Source organism: Drosophila sulfurigaster, chromosome 2R, assembly GCF_023558435.1.
Source record: "Drosophila sulfurigaster albostrigata strain 15112-1811.04 chromosome 2R, ASM2355843v2, whole genome shotgun sequence".
NCBI classification, from domain to species: Eukaryota; Metazoa; Arthropoda; class Insecta; order Diptera; family Drosophilidae; genus Drosophila; species Drosophila sulfurigaster.
This window is the reverse complement of record NC_084882.1, coordinates 24007890-24025415: the sequence shown is the minus strand read 5'-3', so window position 1 is coordinate 24025415 and position 17526 is coordinate 24007890. Positions and strand designations below refer to the sequence as shown.

Here is a 17526-nt window from a genome sequence, read left to right as displayed (position 1 = left end):
CTACATAAATTAGAGCAGAGCGTAAAAAAATAAGCAAACTTCTTTGATTTACACGCTTGCAGTCGGCGCTAGCTAGCGCCTGTACTTCGTCTCCATCTCCGTCCCGTCTTCGTCTACGTTCGCATCCTCGTCTTTGCCTGCACTCGCGTTGGAACTCGCACTGAACTGGCTTTTGGACAGACGCAAGCGCAAAGCCGAATCGCTGCCGTTGCCGTTTGCTGTTGTCGATTCGTTATAAAAGCACCAAATTCAGCGGCAGGCAAGTTAGTTTGCCGCCGTCAGTACCTTGGGGGGCCTTAGCTCAAAGAGGTTTACCAAACAAATCCGCTACGCTTCGATCCGATCCAATCCGATCAGATACGATCGGTGATCAGCGAACCATCAACATTCGCAGGTGTCGAGTTGTGAATGAGTGTAGCTCATAAAGCGCAGCAGCAAATTAATAAGCCTACAATTTATTAATATAATTTGCTCAACTTTGCATGGAATTCGCGATTTCGCGATTGGCTAATTCTCGCATTGTTGTTCGGATGGGCAGTGTGCCAATTGCCAATTGCAAATAAATAAGTGAAAGATTTACAAATACCAAACTATAATAATAATAAAAAAAAAGTATTCGAAAGTGCCAGTTTCACCCAGCGAAAGGACAATTTAACAAAACGGTAAGCGAACATTTGCAAACATATTTGACAAGCTGATATTTTAATGTCATATGGTAATGTGAGAATTTTAAATACGATCTGACATGTTATTAGTTTCTGTTAAAAAGTGAAAGGAATTCGAATCGTTTCTGGATATCAAGAATTTATGCGAAATATCATTAAATTACTTGATAAATATTTGCAAGCCAATTAAGCAAGATATTTGAAATGCTCGCTTAAGCTCGCAATTAAAGTTGATTTGTTTCCATGCTCATTAAAAAGCTAACGAATTTAGCTAATCAGACGTGAAAGAACTTAAATGTGTCTTTAATTTGATCTAAGCAAAATTAAAGTGATTAGCAAACAGGATAATGCATTTAACTTTCATAGTGTGCACATTTCTGAAGACCATAAAAAATTGTAATTCAAAACTCTTGAAAGTGCTTTTAATTTGGTTTAGCATTTACATAATTAAACGTTTATTGTTAATTTGTGTCCTCAGCCCCAGTAATCTAACTAATTTACCTATTTAAACCAGTTTCTGTTGACTACTGTTAATTACATATTTAACAACAAATTACAGACCCATTGTAATACTTGAGACCTACTCTAAACTAACTGTAAAGCCACACAAAACACAGACAAGTGTGTGTGCGAAAGTGTGTGTGTGTGTGTGGCACAATAATTGTGTTGAAAATTACATTTGTGTTTTTGTTTTCATTAAAAGTAAGGTAATTATTTTAAGATACCAAGCGAATGACCTTCAAAGTTGAATTCGTTTTTATTATTTATTTCGGTTTCTGTTTCTGTTTTGTTTTTAGTCTCTATCACGACTTCGACCAAAAAACTGTAAAACCCTTCGCATTACCCTCAGCGCATGATCAACAGTTTAAGACAAACTAATTTGACACGCCCCCCACGTCCAAAATCAGTTCAGTTCAGTTCAGTACAGTTCACTTCAGTCCAGCCTCTAAGCAAACATTGTTGGCTGATATTAATCAGCGAGCCGCCGCCAGTCAATAAAGCTCTCGAAAATGCAAACATAATTTATAGATGTTTGTACTCCGATCTGTCTATACAACCATCCATATCCATATATGCATTGTGTGAGCTTGTCGATTGTGTTTCATAGTAGGCGATTTTGTTGGTAATGTTTTTTTCGAGTTGGTCCATTTGCATGGCATTCAATAGAACACAACGATTTAAAACCGGACTTTGAAAGTTCAAGCTTATGCACACTTTTTATAATGACATGCAGAGTGTGTTGCATGTTTTAATGGGATTATGTATACTATAATACATGTATTGCAGTTGAAAAGTCAAGACTTTTTGGGTTTTTATGCCCATGCCTACTTTCTTTTTCTCTCTCGCTCTTTAGGTTTGCCCGTCTCTGTCTCACTGAACTGGCATCTTAAGACTATTACGCAATTTACTTAATCATGAGGTATTTATGTACCAACTGGATTATGCCCCAGAGTACAAGAGAGTGAGAGTTAGAGTGTGAGTGAGAGTGAGACTATAAGCAACCACAATTTGACGACTTGTTCGCCATTCACTCCATCCATCCAGTCAGTCAGTGATTACATTCATTTCAGTTATGGCCGTTTTCAAAACCCAAACCCAGAAGTCAAATATGCAAATAGCTGTTATACTCGAACTACATAGATTATTAACAGGTACAACACCAGGAACTAGGAATTCATTATTGAGCTACAGCATTATGTACAAATCTATGTGGAACTCGTTCAATGCAAGTTGTCTCTGCAAAATATGTAATATTAATACAATTATGTCTTAATTTTCAAGTCACGTCAACGTCAGCTTAAGACAATGGCATACCTTTTGTTTTACAATTCCATCCCAAAGATCACAATGATCTCAAATAACCAATTTTTTTTTCTTAGAGCAGCGAGATTTGAATATTTATACATTGTACTTGGTATATTGTATTTCTGGTTTTCAATCATTTCGAAATCTCATTATGCTCAGTAATAAGTGTAGTATGTAATTATGGGAACTGTTATATAATGGCATATTTGACAGCCAAATTGAGCGCTAAAGTTAATAACTAACAATATTCTGTTTGGCACCCGCTACTTAGCTTCCAACTAATACCATATTGTTAAACCGATTTGGCTCACTTCTTGTGTTTCTGTCTTGCTTGCTCCAGGCCAATTATAACTTTAAATGCTCTATATACGAACCACGATCAACGGCAAGTGCCGAAGTACGCCATGTAGCATGGTAGTAATAATAACGTTGTTAACATATCTCATTTTTATACACACAGTGGCCGAATTGGGAAAACTTGTGGTTATCGTACATGGCTCTCGTGTCGGCCAAATCCAAATACGAACCGAAAAAAAACAGCTAAACCAAAAGGCGTTTCGACAAATTGCAATCGTATGCTCTGGGGAGCTTTGGGAGTTCGAGAACCCAACGCGATGCACCGAACGCAGAGGTAGCTAATTAATGTAAAAGCTTAAACAAATACAACTAATTACGCCATTAATTAGCTAAGCGTTACGTGGAATGCGGTCTTGACGGCTGCAACCACCGCTCCAAAAATTCCAACCAATGTAACAAGAATTTAAATCGGTAGGGGAATACTTGAAATAGCCAAGAATTAACGCAAATCAATTAAATACTGGCTATATATAGGGCGGGACCTAATACATAGTTGCCAATACATTGAAAATTAATTCGATTGTGAAACTCAATCGCAAAGTCTTTATAACGCCTTTTCCAAACCATAATTACCAACCTCAATTATCAACCAATAAATGCAATAAGAATTTATTATCAATAAAGAAATATCTATAAAAAGGAATTTATTTCATTTATAATCTATTTCGTGCCACCTTCTGAAATTTCCGAAATAAATCTTATCTATTTAATGATAGCAATTTTATCAAATTGCCATTTACATTGACAACTTAAATAGATATAAAAATTTTAATTTGACTTTCTTTTGTCTTCCCAGCTGAGCAAATTAAAGCAAACAAAGGTGCTTCCAATAAAAAATTAATTAGTAAACACTGATCGTAAAGATTCAAGCATTTTGCATAAAATAGTAGACATCCAAAGCGATAATTGAATTTCACGTTCAATCTCAATTGCAGTGAGTGACCCCTTAAAAACAATAACATAAACAAAAACAAGTCGAAGTGGCAACCAAAGAAAGCAGCCGACTTGTCTAGAGATCAACTGGTTTCATTTTTTGGGGTCTGGGTACGCTTTCAGTTTCAGTTTCAGTTTCCATTGATGCAACTGCTGCGCCAACAACTGGTACACGAATTCAAAGTCAAGGTCTCCCGCCACAATTGCAGCAGCAGCAGCAGACAGACAGACAAGAGTTTGTTGTCTGTGGCAGACGGCAACGCAACGGGGCTAGCCCCAAGCAGCAGCATCTGGCCATAATTTGAGTCGATTACAACTTCATCTGGCCAAAGAGATGGCGGCGGAGGAGACGAAGTCGCAGCTCGGCTTGTTAACGGTAGATGAATGGGGCGACTTTGTAACAAGCAGCAAGCACACGAATCGCACATTTGAATGGAGCTCTGAAGAAATTCGCATGAAGTTGAATGAATGGTGAATACAATTGTCGCACAAGAGTGCAATAACTGTTTATGATCTCGCCGTTGCAAAAAAAAAGCCAACTGACTTTGCAATACATAAAAAAAGCAATAGAAATAAAATTGGTCACAACAGCTAATAAAAAAAAAATAACATCTGTCATAGATAAAAAGAGTTTTCGTAAATTAAAAAAATTACACTTACCATTAATTAGTCAACTTTATATAGAGTGCCATATTATGTAGTAACTTCCGAAATAACTGCGATACGCACTTATCCATGGATTTGTAATCATCGCATCGTAAGCCTAATTGTTTTTCTCGCGTGTTTCTCTGTCGTCGTATTGTCTGCATTGTCAGACAATGTTTTTTTTTTTTTGTCTTCGGACGCTTCCGTTATTCGCGTCGTAAAAGACAATGCCATTTTGGATCTGCTCTGGTTGGCATTGTCAGTGCCGATGACGATGTAGTTGTGGGGCCGGAACCGAAACAGAAAACCGCAAACGAAACCGAAATGAAACGGGCCGGACGCGGCAATTGCGCTAAGAGCATCGTAATTACTTTAATTTTAATTGCGCGATGAAACATGTGAACATATGACGTTCACACTCCACAAAAAAACGACCCTTTGAGAAAATCAGACATTGAATAGGTGCATTATTTTTAACGACCCAGACACACACACAAGCTTCATCACTTTATCATATCTCTTTTAAGCAATGACATATCTTTGCATCGCCTTCATTATTTATATTTTCACTAATTTCGCATAGAGACAAACACAACCACACGCACATGTGTAATTGTAATTCGCACTGGGATTACTCGCAAAAAAAAATGCGACGCCATTTTAAACATGTTGCACGAATCTCACGATCAACAGGAAAATAAAACACTTTTTTATGCAGACACTCAACACATTCAATATGCTTTCAACTGTTGAAGGTTGTAAATAATTTCCAAATCACAATTGCGCAAGAAAAAACACACAAAAAAGATTATCACACGTAATTTCCAATTGCAACGGAAAGCAATCCAATCAATGACTGACTGTTTATGTGTCGATCCGGCAACACTAGATAAAGTAGATTTTAGTGCAATTATGCTGCTGGTGTGTACACACTTTATTTTTGAAGTTCACTAAAAGCAACAGTTGTTTGACAGCCCTGGTGTCGGTCAGGATATTTATTTTCTTACTGCATAATTCGAATTAAAATTAATTATGGCCAAGTGTTTCAAATATGTATATAAAGCACAAAATAATATACGCAATTATAATATAGTGCATAAATAATTATTCTCATACACCTGTGAATGCAAAAGTAATTCGATCTCTAACAAGTCATACGTTGCCTGCATCATAAAAGATTTATGTTGGCTTATACAAATGTCTATAAAAACAGGTACGCACAAAATCAAAGCAAATAAATAGTGAATAGTGCACACTCGTATTGTGCTCGTAAGCACCCTGGAGTTTTATAGCTGCAGGTCGTCCGATGGCAGCCTGCAATTTGTTGTTGTGGTTGTTGTTGTTAAGCACCGAGCTTGCTATGACGTAGTGTTGTGTAATTAAAAGTAATGCAACGACAACAAACAAAAACTCCATGGAGTTAGTTGCATTTTGGAGTCGTGATATGTCAGATTTGTGTCGGAAAATGGCGAAAGGCAGTTAGTTGCAATTACCTTGGACTCGGACTAAGAACGACGTCGTCAATTCCAAAACTACAAAACTCCTGTGTCAGTTGTTGCCGTTGGCTTTTAGGTCCCCCCAAAAAGGTGTTGGATAAGACAAAATAAAGACAATAAACAAACTGGGTGTAACATTCTCTTCTGCACAAATTGGCAACAAACTGACCTTTGTCTTTTCTTGACTTCCAACACAATAACATTTATTATTGACTTGAATTGTCACCAATTTCAGTTACAGACAAAAAGTAAAGGGAAATAATAGTTTAAAGCGAATTAAGTATGACGAAATTGTCAAATGCTGCGCTTGCGCAATCGCACGCATTAAACAACAACACGAAAAATAATCAAAACAAACTCATTGGCTTGACAACTTGTTAAGTTGTGGATAATTTTAGTATTTCATTCATTAATCCATGACTAGGTTAATTTGTCTACAAAGTGCTAAAGCGTATTTTGCACTTCCCCTGAAACCAGTTCCATTGCGTTTATTTTGGTTCAACTTTAAATTCGGCTCGAAACAGTTAAGAATCAATTAGTATGGATCATCTAAATTTACGACCGTAAAAAGGCGACTGCAAATTGCATTCGCAATTAGAAAATACCAGTCACAAGTCTCTGTCTCTCTCTCTCTCAACTCTGTTTTTTGTTTGCAATAAATTCGCTTCACCCAATTGCCGACCAGTCCTGCCCAACAAGTTCATAAAGCAAGCAAAATCACATTTGATCATTCAACTGCGTGAATGAGTATTTTTCGAGTGCTGTTCGGTCATGTGACTTTGACTAGTAGGTGCAGTTGATGCTGGAGCTTAAGCTGTGCTACATTTGATCACCTGACTTTTTGGGCACGAGTGTTGTAGCCTCTCATGTGTGTGAGTGTGTGGGAGGGGGACAAGACAGTCTACTTATTGGCATCAATTATGCTCCATAGTGTACAAAGCTGTCAACTTTTTGATTTTATTGCTATTGCTCATGCGGTGATGTTTGTCAAGAGTTGCTTACATGTTACATATTTTGTATAATTATCGCACTAATCTCAGCACGATCTTGCACAACTCGATTAAGACCACGTTCAAATACCAGAGCAATAAAAAAAAAACTAAAGCTAGTCCAGCTGCATCCCAATTTGCACTTTAAGGTGCTCAGCACCTCTCTATATTCGGTAGTCGCGACTTGGGACACTTTCATTTTAAATGGCAATTTCAATTAGTGCGTGTTCCCCAATCTGAAATGTCTTTTGATTTGTGTGCACACCACGTCGACATCGTCACAATTTTAACATGCCTTCTACAGCTCCATATTCCTGTCACAAGTCCCGGATTGCAACAAAGATCTAGACAGATATGTACATCTGTATCTACTTTATATACGCTGCTGCTCTGCTCCATATAAGGTAGGCTGGCAATCCATCAATAAATCAATCATTTTCTGTGTGCTCAATTTCTTTGGTGCACGTAGCTATTTTACACTTTAATGATCAGCAAATGTCTTTGGCGATATGAATTCGATTTTAATTAGAAGCCGTTAAAGTCGTAAAAAATTTGCTCGCTTTTTCTCAATTTGGCCATGATTGGCTGCAGATTGCTGTGCCCCAAAAATATTGCACCACTTTGGTGGAGTGGCTTTTCAGCTTGATCTGCTTCAACTATATCAGATTTGTGCTTTTGTTGACAGCATTATAACTGAACCTATATATAATACTTACCAAGAACTCAATTGTATCATAGTAATACTTGAATTATGTAAATCTTGTATTATAATATCTTTAACTGACATTAATCATATGTAATTCCTTGACTGTCAACAGCTTTGTCTTTACTTGGTTCCCAGGCGAGGATAACTCCGGAATCTTGTCACTGTTGCATTGTTGTGGTCACGAACTAGAACAAAACTAGATTTCATTGTAGATACTGTTTAATCGGCACGTTAAACGTTCTTAATTATTGAAAAAGTACAATGCAGATGTCGACCCTGAACGTTGGCAGTTGGCCTTGTTCAAAGTCAGTTTTGTTTATTCTTTCGAGACAATAATCCCGCAGTCGCAACTACATCAAAATAAACAAATATGTCTTGATCTATGGTCAAGATGAATACAAAAGTCCGGCAAGATCAATAGATCATAAATTAAAATTGAAAGTAAAATTTAATACTAAACTTGTATTGACATGTTATCCATTCTAATTGTACCCTATAAAACTACAATGGTCGACATTAAGCTAACTTGTGGAAAGGGAGTTTAGCAAACTAGGAAGCCCAAAACGAATAGATCGAACTGATCCGACAGCATTGTCTCTTGGGGCCAACTGTGGGGGCCATTGTTCTTTGGTCTCTCATGCAATTAAAACAGACACAATTTGTGTTCGTTTCTGTCACGGCAGCTGCTGCTGTTGGTGCTGTTGTTGTTGCTGTTGCTGCATCGGATTGGCCGCCAATGGCCAATGAGCATTTGAAATTTGCATTTTGCAAATTTTTATTTTTCTATTTTGCGTTTTTTTGCATGCAGCTGGCATTTTGCACAAAGGTCTGACTTCATTTGGGAGTCGTGGTGGCTGCGATGTTGAATCTGGTCTAGGTCTAAGCCCGAGGCCAATGCTCGCGAGACAAATTCATTATGTAAAGCCTCAGACAGACACTTTATAGTAACGTTTTTTTGTTTTTTTTTCCTTTGACTGTTGTCGATTCAGTCTGTTTACATAAGTAGTCTGCAAATTGATCAAATTGAATGCGAATACTCAGTGTTATTAACAATTATGAGACTTTTCACGCTTGCCCAGTTCCCATTGGCATGGCCAGAGAGTACATAAATAAAAATCCATTTCACGGATATGGCTCACTTTTTGGGCTTTAAAACACCGGCAGCAAATTGTTTGCCTGCGCACATGAACATGTTTCTCGTCGCAATGTCGCAATGCAAATGAATAATAATGAATACATTCCAAATACAAAAACAGAGGTGATGAAACCAGTTGTGTCCATAACTTCAGAGGAGCCTGTGTCTCGCTGGCTGTCTACAACTCCGGCTTAGACTCTGACTCTGACTCAGATCGATTGTTGATTGTTGCAACTAACTGTTCCCTAACTGGTCCAATGCGCGATTCATGCAAAAATGGCCCACTTGCAGCTTTCGTGTTCGCTGTCAGTTAACATGAAACGTGTCCACAAATTTCACGTTAACTGCCAGCCGGCAACATTTTTGTACTGTAGCTCAAATCTTAAGCGCTCTTAATATTGCCATCAATTTCGGATTTTGTAGGTCTGTAGAGGATGTCATTGAAATAACGCTGTAAAGATATTACGGCTTTATAAAAATGTGATATTTCCACAGAGATATTCATCTAAGGCAATTCATATTGCGCTGTTTATATTTATTTATTTATATAGTACGGTCGTATTAAGTTTTTATTTGTAGGTTTTATATTTATCATTTTTTAAGTCATTATACAAAAGTCTAAAAAAGTTTGATTAAGCTATATAAATGTGTTGCAAAACCAACTGAGAAAACCATAAAATTGCAAATTGGATTTTTGTCCAGATAATTTATAATATTAGCAGTTAAAATATCAGCATGTCATAATAAAATCTCTAGTCAATTATTGTGGCTTCAGTTTCCTTTATAACGTCCCACTCTATGTCTATTAAAATTATTCCAAATTGCATTTCAGATGTCAAATCGGCGAAACATGCTGCTCCTCAGCATGCTGGGTCTTGTTTCGTGTGCCTTAGGGCTGAAAGTATCGACTGGCTACCACATTGTGCATAATGAGCAGCCGCAATCCCACGCTCAACTGGGATCAAGCTATCATGGCTTCAGGTATCTGCAAGGCGCAGCAGCTCCATATTTAGTCGGGTAAGTCAACATTAGATAGCTGCGATTGCCTTGCCACTTATGCACTGTTTACTTTATGTTCACTTTAGAAACGCTTTGCCTTTGACGGTAGATACATCGCCAGCGCCACAAAATCCCTTCCTGTCGTCTGTATCGAGTCCACGCGCTCCGATGCCGGGACGAGTTCCCTGTGCAAGTCCTCCAGCTATTTGCGAAAAGACAGCCTATCGCAGCATGGATGGTTCCTGTAATCATCTTGAGCAACCTGGACTAGGAGTGCCCAATACCAAGTAATAAATTTCTGGGCACTTGTTTTCAGTTCAATATTCACAACAACTTCTTCTTAGATATGGACGTCTTTTATCGCCCAAGTATGCTGATGGCATCTCGGCTCCTACTCGCTCTGTGACTGGGGATGAGCTGCCCAGCGCTCGTCTGGTATCCCTGGTGGTATTCGGTGAACAGGATGTGCCTGATCCAGAGTATACGCTGCACAACATGCAGTGGGGACAGATAATGACGCACGATATGAGCATGCAGGCGGGAGGCACTCAATCGAGTACGAATTACTTACCTAACAATCTTGTTACCTAACTGTTGACTAATCACTTTCCAATCCTCGTTTAGAGAAACATCCAACACGTTGTTGCACCGACGACGGACGTTTAATTGGTTTAGATACCGCCCATCGAACCTGTTTCGCCATCATTGTGCCTCCCCATGATCCAGCTTACTCTCAAGTCGGTACCGAGTGCCTTAACTTCGTGCGCACGCTGACGGATCGCGACTCCAATTGCCAGTATACGGGTGGACCAGCAGAACAGCTGACTGTAGTCACCTCTTACTTGGATCTTTCTCTAGTTTACGGCAACTCAATGCAACAGAATAGCGAAATCCGTGAATTCCAAGGAGGACGCATGATTGTTGAGGAGCGCAACGGTGCCAAGTGGTTGCCATTGTCACGTAACGTGACCGGCGATTGTGATGCTGTCGATCCCAACGAGGTCTGCTACAGAGCCGGCGATGTGCGTGTTAATCAGAACCCTGGATTGGCCATCTTGCAGACGATATTGCTGCGCGAACACAATCGCATTGCCGATGCTCTTTCCGCACTCAATCCTCACTTTGATGATCGCACGCTCTTCCAGGAGGCGCGCAAGATTAACATTGCACAGTATCAGCACATCAGCTACTACGAGTGGTTGCCAATTTTCTTGGGTGGGGAGAATATGTTGAAGAATCGTTTGATCTACAAGACTCATGGAGATAGCTATGTGAATGATTATGATCCTAAAATCGATCCAAGTGTACTGAACGAACACGCAACTGCTGCATTCAGATATTTCCATTCCCAAATCGAGGGTAGACTAGAGTAAGTTTTGCAGTCTATAATATATGTGATTTATTTCTAAATTATACTTTGCCTTTTTTTAGTTTGCTGTCCGAACTACGCGCTGTGCTTGGGTCTCTGACCCTTAGCGACTGGTTCAATCGTCCTGGCATTATTGAGGTCGGCGATAACTTTGATTCGCTCACCAGGGGGTCATGCCACTCAACCGGAAGAGTTGACGGACATTAACTTTGACAAGCAGGTTCGCACAAGATTGGACAATTACAGCAAGCAGTTTTGCATTAATTTGCATTTGATATTCTGCAGATCAAACATTTCCTGTTTAGACGTAATATGCCATTCGGTTCGGATCTGCGCTCATTGGATATTCAGCGTAATCGTGATCATGGTCTTGCTACCTATAATGACATGCGAGAATTCTGCGGTCTGAGTCGCGCTCATTCGTGGGAAGGCTATGGCGATTTAATTAGTCCACAAACTCTTGCCAAGCTCAAGTCACTTTACGATAGCCACGAGGATGTGGATCTAACTGTGGGTGCTTCATTGGAGGATCATGTTGCTGGCGCCTTGGCTGGTCCCACATTCCTGTGCATTCTTACGGAACAGTTTTATAGAACTCGTGTCGGTGATCGTTTCTTCTTTGAGAATGGCGACAAACTTACTGGCTTTACACCAGGTAACTCACCTGATCTTGCAAAGTATTCATATTGATAGTAATAATTCTTTTAATTCAAATCAGATCAATTGTCGGAGCTGCGTAAAGCAAGCATGGCTCGTCTTCTTTGCGATAATGGCAACAATATTGCTTCCATGCAACCTGCTGCTTTCAGAGTGGTCTCGGGATCGTAAGTTCCTTTAGATGTCATACATTTTACAATTTAATAATGTGTAATTCTTAGGAATCCTGTTGTGCCATGCTCCCACATTCCGCAAGTTGACCTCACCAAGTGGATTGATCAAGTTCATCAAGCTCCTGCTGATCACTCTATTCTTTTTGGCAAGAAATGATCAATTTTAACATAAGTGTACACATGCGGATTTGTCATTAACTAGTTCAAAATATAATAACATTTAGTTTAATCAGCTTAACAAATGTCAAATAGAATTCCATGTATTATACTGCCCATTTTGATGTACATAAAATCACAATCAGTTTATAAGAAAGCGACAATGTGTATTATTTGGGATTTTATTGGCGAGTCGTGTGGCACGGTCTTCGATGATTTCTAATAGTTCTTTTCAGTTTTTAATTCGGTCGATTATTGTATATTTTCCTTTCAGCTTTCAGCTTGTCTCTTTGTATGATAAACTTTTATGTTTACAAACATAAATGAAAGCCGCCAATAAAAGAGAGTGAACACTGAAAAAACAAACAGAATAAAACTATTGAAATGTGCCCATTTGCATATGCATAGAATGAATAGATGAATTGATTTGCTTTTTATATTAAATTGTTTAAAAACTGAAATGAGAAAATACAATATGACAGAATTAAGACGCAGCTTAACATCAAATATTCGTCCATTCATGTCCAATTCTTTGTAAATCTTGTCATTTTTAACACCTTTACACCTAATCAAACGTTTGATAAAGTGAGAGTATTATATTTGTTTGCATATTCATGACACAAACAGTAGGAGGCATCTTTGATATTTTCTTGCTAGCAGTCTCAACAAAAAATAAACATTAATAGTGAAACAAGTATTAATCTTCATTTTGTTGGATATCTCAAAGTCTGTGTCTAGACAACCTATCAATGCGTCAGATCTATTTAAACTGGTCGGACAATATACAAAATTTCCGAAAATTAACATAATTTTTATAAACACATTTGTAAATTTGTTTTTTTTTTTTTCTTTTTTAATCACATCAGTTCTTTTATTTTTGGTTCTTCTTTAAGGAATATATATGAAATGGATGATGTTGAGTGCTTATTGCCAAAATAATAGGCTTTTTGCTGCTACGTCCCTCAACAATATTATCTTCATACATGTTGTCTTCATTTGTTTCCGACATGGATGTTTGATCCTCAACACTGTTATCGCTGTCAACTGCATTGCTTGTCTCTGAGTTATCTTCGTTACTTGAGTTCTCATTTTCGGACAAATTGTCTCCCAACTCATTCTCGTCAAATACAGTTTCGGTTATATAAGACATCATAGGACCAGTTACTTCGTTATGGTCGAGCATATTTTGTTCACTATAAGCATTATTGTCAAGCTCATCAGAATGTCCCATCTCATCCCGTTTATGGTCTTGCTGAGCATAATATTCACTATAATGGTCAGCTCTATATGGAACATCGTGTTGTCCTGGAGAGTTATTGTTTCCTGGAGGGTTATGATGTCCTGGTGGGTGATGATATCCTGGTGGGTGATGATGTCCTGGATGGTGGTGGCCGGGATGGTGATGTCCTGGATGGTGATGATGGTCTGGATGATGTGGATAGTGAGGATGATGTGGATAATGGGGATGATGTGGGGGACCTGGTTGCGGAGGATAACCTGGATTGTTATTTCCTGGGTAGCCAGGATATCCTGGATAGCCCGGATAACCAGGTTGTCCTGGGTATCCTGGATATCCAGGACTTCCAGAACCTCCCTTATGACCCTTATGATGATGTCCCTTCTTTGTTGATGGCACAGGAACTGGTATTATTATTGGCGGGGGCTGTGGATAAATAGGTGGTGGAGGCATAGGCCAAGGTCCTTTGTGACCAGGAGGTCCAGGCGGCCCTACTGGACCTACATGACCAGGCAATCCTGGTGGTCCAAAGTGGCCTCTATCTCCCTTGTCGCCCTTATCACCTTTGTGCCCGGGATGTCCCGGTTTGCCCGAGGGTCCTGAAAAATATTTGTTGTAATCATTAAAGGCTGTCAAACATCACTTTAGAAAGAGAACTCACCAGCTGGACCTGGCGGACCTGGGGGTCCTGGTGGACCTGGCGGAGCCGGCGGGCAAAAGCATTGTTGGGGTGGCGGTGGAGGCGGCGGGTGATGAGGATATGGATATGGCGATGGCAATTTGTAAACTACACTTGGTGGAGCTGGAGCTGGTGCTGGAATTGGCGATTGTATAGTTGCCACAAATCTTCCAGTTTCTTCGCCCTTCTTTGCGCTCCCGCAGTCCACATGGTTAACAATGGTTAAACCTAAAGAAAAAAGCAAATTAAAGCAACTAATCTATGTTAACATGGGATGATAGTATTACTTACCAAAGCAAATGATCGCTATGATCGGTTTCATGGTGAAAGAGCATATGGCATCTTTCGCCAATGAATCCATCGCTTTTATAGCAAATGCATTTTTACATATGAAAACCAAATTTTTCGCTCACTTAATGTATTCAAAATATTTACTTTCATTAATCTAGATTCTACAGAACCGTTATGAAGCACATTGATTCATATGATCAATCCATCTTTTATCTTCTGTCTTTATATGTTTATATATTTTATTGAAATTATTGAACGTTTGCATAAAATTCTCATTGGTTTTGCATAATAAAAGTAGTGACAATATACGTCGCATTCGATTTCGCTCTTTCGTCACGTTCTCTTACATCTCTGTTGGTAGTAAAACTGCTTAAACAATCAGATTGTCGCGCGTCAGAATTTCATTAGCCCAAAAGTCCGAAAGAGGTTTTAAGAATACAAGGTCAGAGCGAAAGTGTAAAGGTTAATTGTTTTCGTTAGCCGTCAATCGCGTGTTGCGTCATAAGATAATTTAATTCTAAGTAGATTCCAGAATAATATTTACATATGCATTTTGTAGTATTTCGATGTGGCAACACCGACTGTACGAATAGGATATGTACACACTTTTTTCATTTGAACTTCCCCACGAGTAAGAGTTAAATGGTTTAATGTGTTTTTGTGTTACAAAAATTATTATTTATTTATATTTATATATATTTATACATATTTGAAAACTTTTGGATGACTTAAAACTATAGTTTCTTTGTTAAACCATTTAAATTGTAGCTTAGACGTTTAACGAAATAAAATGTAACATTTTGGCAGCTGCTGTGGTGGCAAATCAATTCACCAGCTGGGGAGTTAGATCCTGCCACTTGCTGATATCGACTTGGGGGAATATCGTTACAGTTCAGCAGAACGTTGCTATTTAAATTGAAAATAATTAGTAAATTGTAAAAGAAAAGAGTAGTGTGTAATTTCTTACCGAGAATTTGGGAAGACGAAAACATTCGGCTGAACTTCGTACAAACCCTGCACATTCAAGCAGAAGAGAGAAGCGGCGCTCACCTTTCGAATCTCAGCCAATTGGGCTAAAGAGAAGATACAAAGGTTTAAAATAAAGAGATGAAATAATTATTATTTATACATACAGCGTGAGAAACCACTGAGATGATTCTCGTGCTCAAAGAAGAAGCGATCGCCACGTCGTGTGTTGAGGAACTGCTTGGCAATGATGCATTGCATGGTGGGTCCAAAAATCGACTCGGGCAGATGGAATTCCACAGTACCACCCACATTCAGCTCCACATCATCAGGTGAGGCGTAGAGCTTGCGCAACAAGGCAATTTTCTATATAAGACAAGCCAAATATTAACTTAGAACTCTCTCGCGGGTCAAACATAAAGATTGTCATACATCGTTGGGAATTTCGGTGGACAACTCATCCCAATAGTTGGCGCGACGCAATCCACAAAGTTCGCGAACATCATTGTATGAGGGTAGACCAAAGTCACGACCACGCTGAATATCTAAAGCCTTAAGATCTGAACCGAAATCCTCAAACTCCTTGCGATCAAAGAAATGCTTAATCTCTGGATCAATATTGGCATCCGATTGTTTCTGCAACTGGGTAATCATGCCGCGCACAAGATCGGCCAGATTGTCATTTGAGGAAAGCAGACGCATATTTTCCGGACGATCAAAGAAATTGCTAAGCCTCAACGTTTGATTGGAGTAACGATTGGGAGCCACCAAGCTGTAAGAAATAATATGTCAAGCACTCTTAACTGTAGATTTATAAGATGTTTACTTACGAGAACCAGCCGGGAATCTGTGTGTGTGAGTAACGGAAAGCAGCTTGTGAGAACTCAGCATATGGTCCTGGGTTCACGCTCTCATCGTAATCATTCACATAATCATTGCCATAATCCGTATACGGAAAAGTGAGACCATTATGATGGGTGTAAGAACTGCCCAAAGCAGTCACCAGCCACTCGTAGTACGAGATCTTCTGGTACTGTGCAATGTTGATCTTGCGAGCCTCCTGATACAAACGCTCGTCGTTGTAGTGAGGATTGAGCAGCGCCAACTGCTCGGCCAGGCGATTGTGTTCACGCAACAATACAGTCTGCATCACAATGATGGTGGGCTGGAAGCTATTACGCTGATCGGGCACCACATAACACTCTTGGTGATTGCCGCACTCGCCCTCCTCATTCTGGCTCACTGGCAACCAATGCTGACCGTGGGCAGTGCTGGTGCGCAGCAGGCCACCCTTGAAGAGACGCACCTTTCGGTTCTGCTCAATGGAATTGCCGTACAGCGATGACAGATCCAAATACGACGTGACCACACTCAATTTCTCCGGATATGGACCGCTCTTGGGGCAAATGGCTTGTGCCTCGGAAACACTGCGTGCAAAGCTCAGGCAGGATTTGCCGGTATTGTGAGCGATTGGTCCGCCTGGAGCCAGTTTGATGGGCATGCACTGAGGATTTTCTGGCTCAGTGCAGCAGTCCTTGGGTGCACCCTTCGTTGTCATCTGACTGATGTCGTGAGCAACAAATTGACCCCATTGCATGGCAGCAACTGTGCGGAATTTGTCCATACGAGTCTTTTCGCCATACAGGGACAACGAGAGCAGACGGGCGTTGGGCACTATTTTACCGTACTCGTTAAAGGTGGGACGCAAGAGACGTCGGTATTTGGAGACAGCAATGCCAAAGTCCGGATACAGTAGATTATTGCAGGCACCATCTATGGTGCGATAGTGCAAGTTCTGCGTGTTATTCAAACAGTTCGCTGGTGGAATACCGCACTTGACTGGCTCCGTATCGCGTTTCTCTTCGCCCAACCAGCCGCTGCTGCTACTAATGCCTTCCGGATTGTTGCCCGAGTACTTAGGCAAAAAGTTCTTGATGAGAGCATCCAGATTCTGATCACTTACAACGGACGCGCCGACGCCAGGTCGAACATCATAGGGATGGCTATGTCTCTTCTGTCTAACATTCGATTCCAAGTGCGCATGAGCATTGTCCAATTCGAGACTGGAGTGGCCATAGGGGCAACCGGATGGCAGGGATAACGAGGGATGCTTATCCGCAGACGTTGCACTGTTCGCCAGCAGAAAAAATCCAAGAAATACAGTAGTAAATGCTCTCATAGTTCCACACACTGAGACTGAGATACGATAATGATGCTCACTCTGGTTGCACGCTGTGCATAAATACCATTTGTTGGGGTATGTTTTG

General features: G+C 39.9%; 3 protein-coding genes across 3 annotated transcripts; 1 reads left to right on the top strand and 2 right to left on the bottom strand.

The window, feature by feature from the left end:
- Window positions 1–277: 277 nt before the first annotated feature.
- Window positions 278–12243, top strand: LOC133837533 (peroxidase). Its single transcript, XM_062268329.1, is given in 10 exon segments — window positions 278–662; window positions 9565–9749; window positions 9818–10018; window positions 10076–10287; window positions 10356–11100; window positions 11163–11268; window positions 11270–11320; window positions 11386–11755; window positions 11819–11924; window positions 11979–12243. Coding segments are annotated over 9 exon segments (2085 nt in total). The 5' UTR covers window positions 278–662; the 3' UTR covers window positions 12088–12243.
- Window positions 12244–12935: 692 nt separating this feature from the next.
- Window positions 12936–14430, bottom strand: LOC133838469 (collagen alpha-4(IV) chain). The gene is made up of 3 exons (XM_062269585.1): window positions 14294–14430; window positions 13985–14230; window positions 12936–13922 (listed from the first exon to the last, which is right to left on the bottom strand). The coding sequence occupies exons 1-3, from the start codon at window positions 14361–14363 to the stop codon at window positions 12958–12960; spliced, it is 1281 nt and encodes a 426-aa protein (XP_062125569.1). The 5' UTR covers window positions 14364–14430; the 3' UTR covers window positions 12936–12957.
- A 555-nt stretch (window positions 14431–14985) lies between these two features.
- On the bottom strand, window positions 14986–17484 carry LOC133838369 (peroxidase). Its single transcript, XM_062269443.1, is given in 6 exon segments — window positions 14986–15170; window positions 15172–15199; window positions 15261–15366; window positions 15427–15625; window positions 15692–16031; window positions 16090–17484. Coding segments are annotated over 6 exon segments (2076 nt in total). The 5' UTR covers window positions 17439–17484; the 3' UTR covers window positions 14986–15116.
- Window positions 17485–17526: the final 42 nt, after the last annotated feature.

What these genes read in the sequence shown, in the direction of transcription:
- LOC133838469 (XM_062269585.1), bottom strand. Translation starts at nt 14,363, where the DNA reads ATGGATTCATTGGCGAAAGATGCCATATGCTCTTTCACCATGAAACCG. An exon ending in CATAGCGATCATTTGCTTTG is followed by an intron (nt 14,231 to 14,293) that starts GTAAGTAATACT and finishes TTTTTTCTTTAG; the next exon opens with GTTTAACCATTGTTAACCAT. An exon ending in AGGTCCGCCAGGTCCAGCTG is followed by an intron (nt 13,923 to 13,984) that starts GTGAGTTCTCTT and finishes AATATTTTTCAG; the next exon opens with GACCCTCGGGCAAACCGGGA.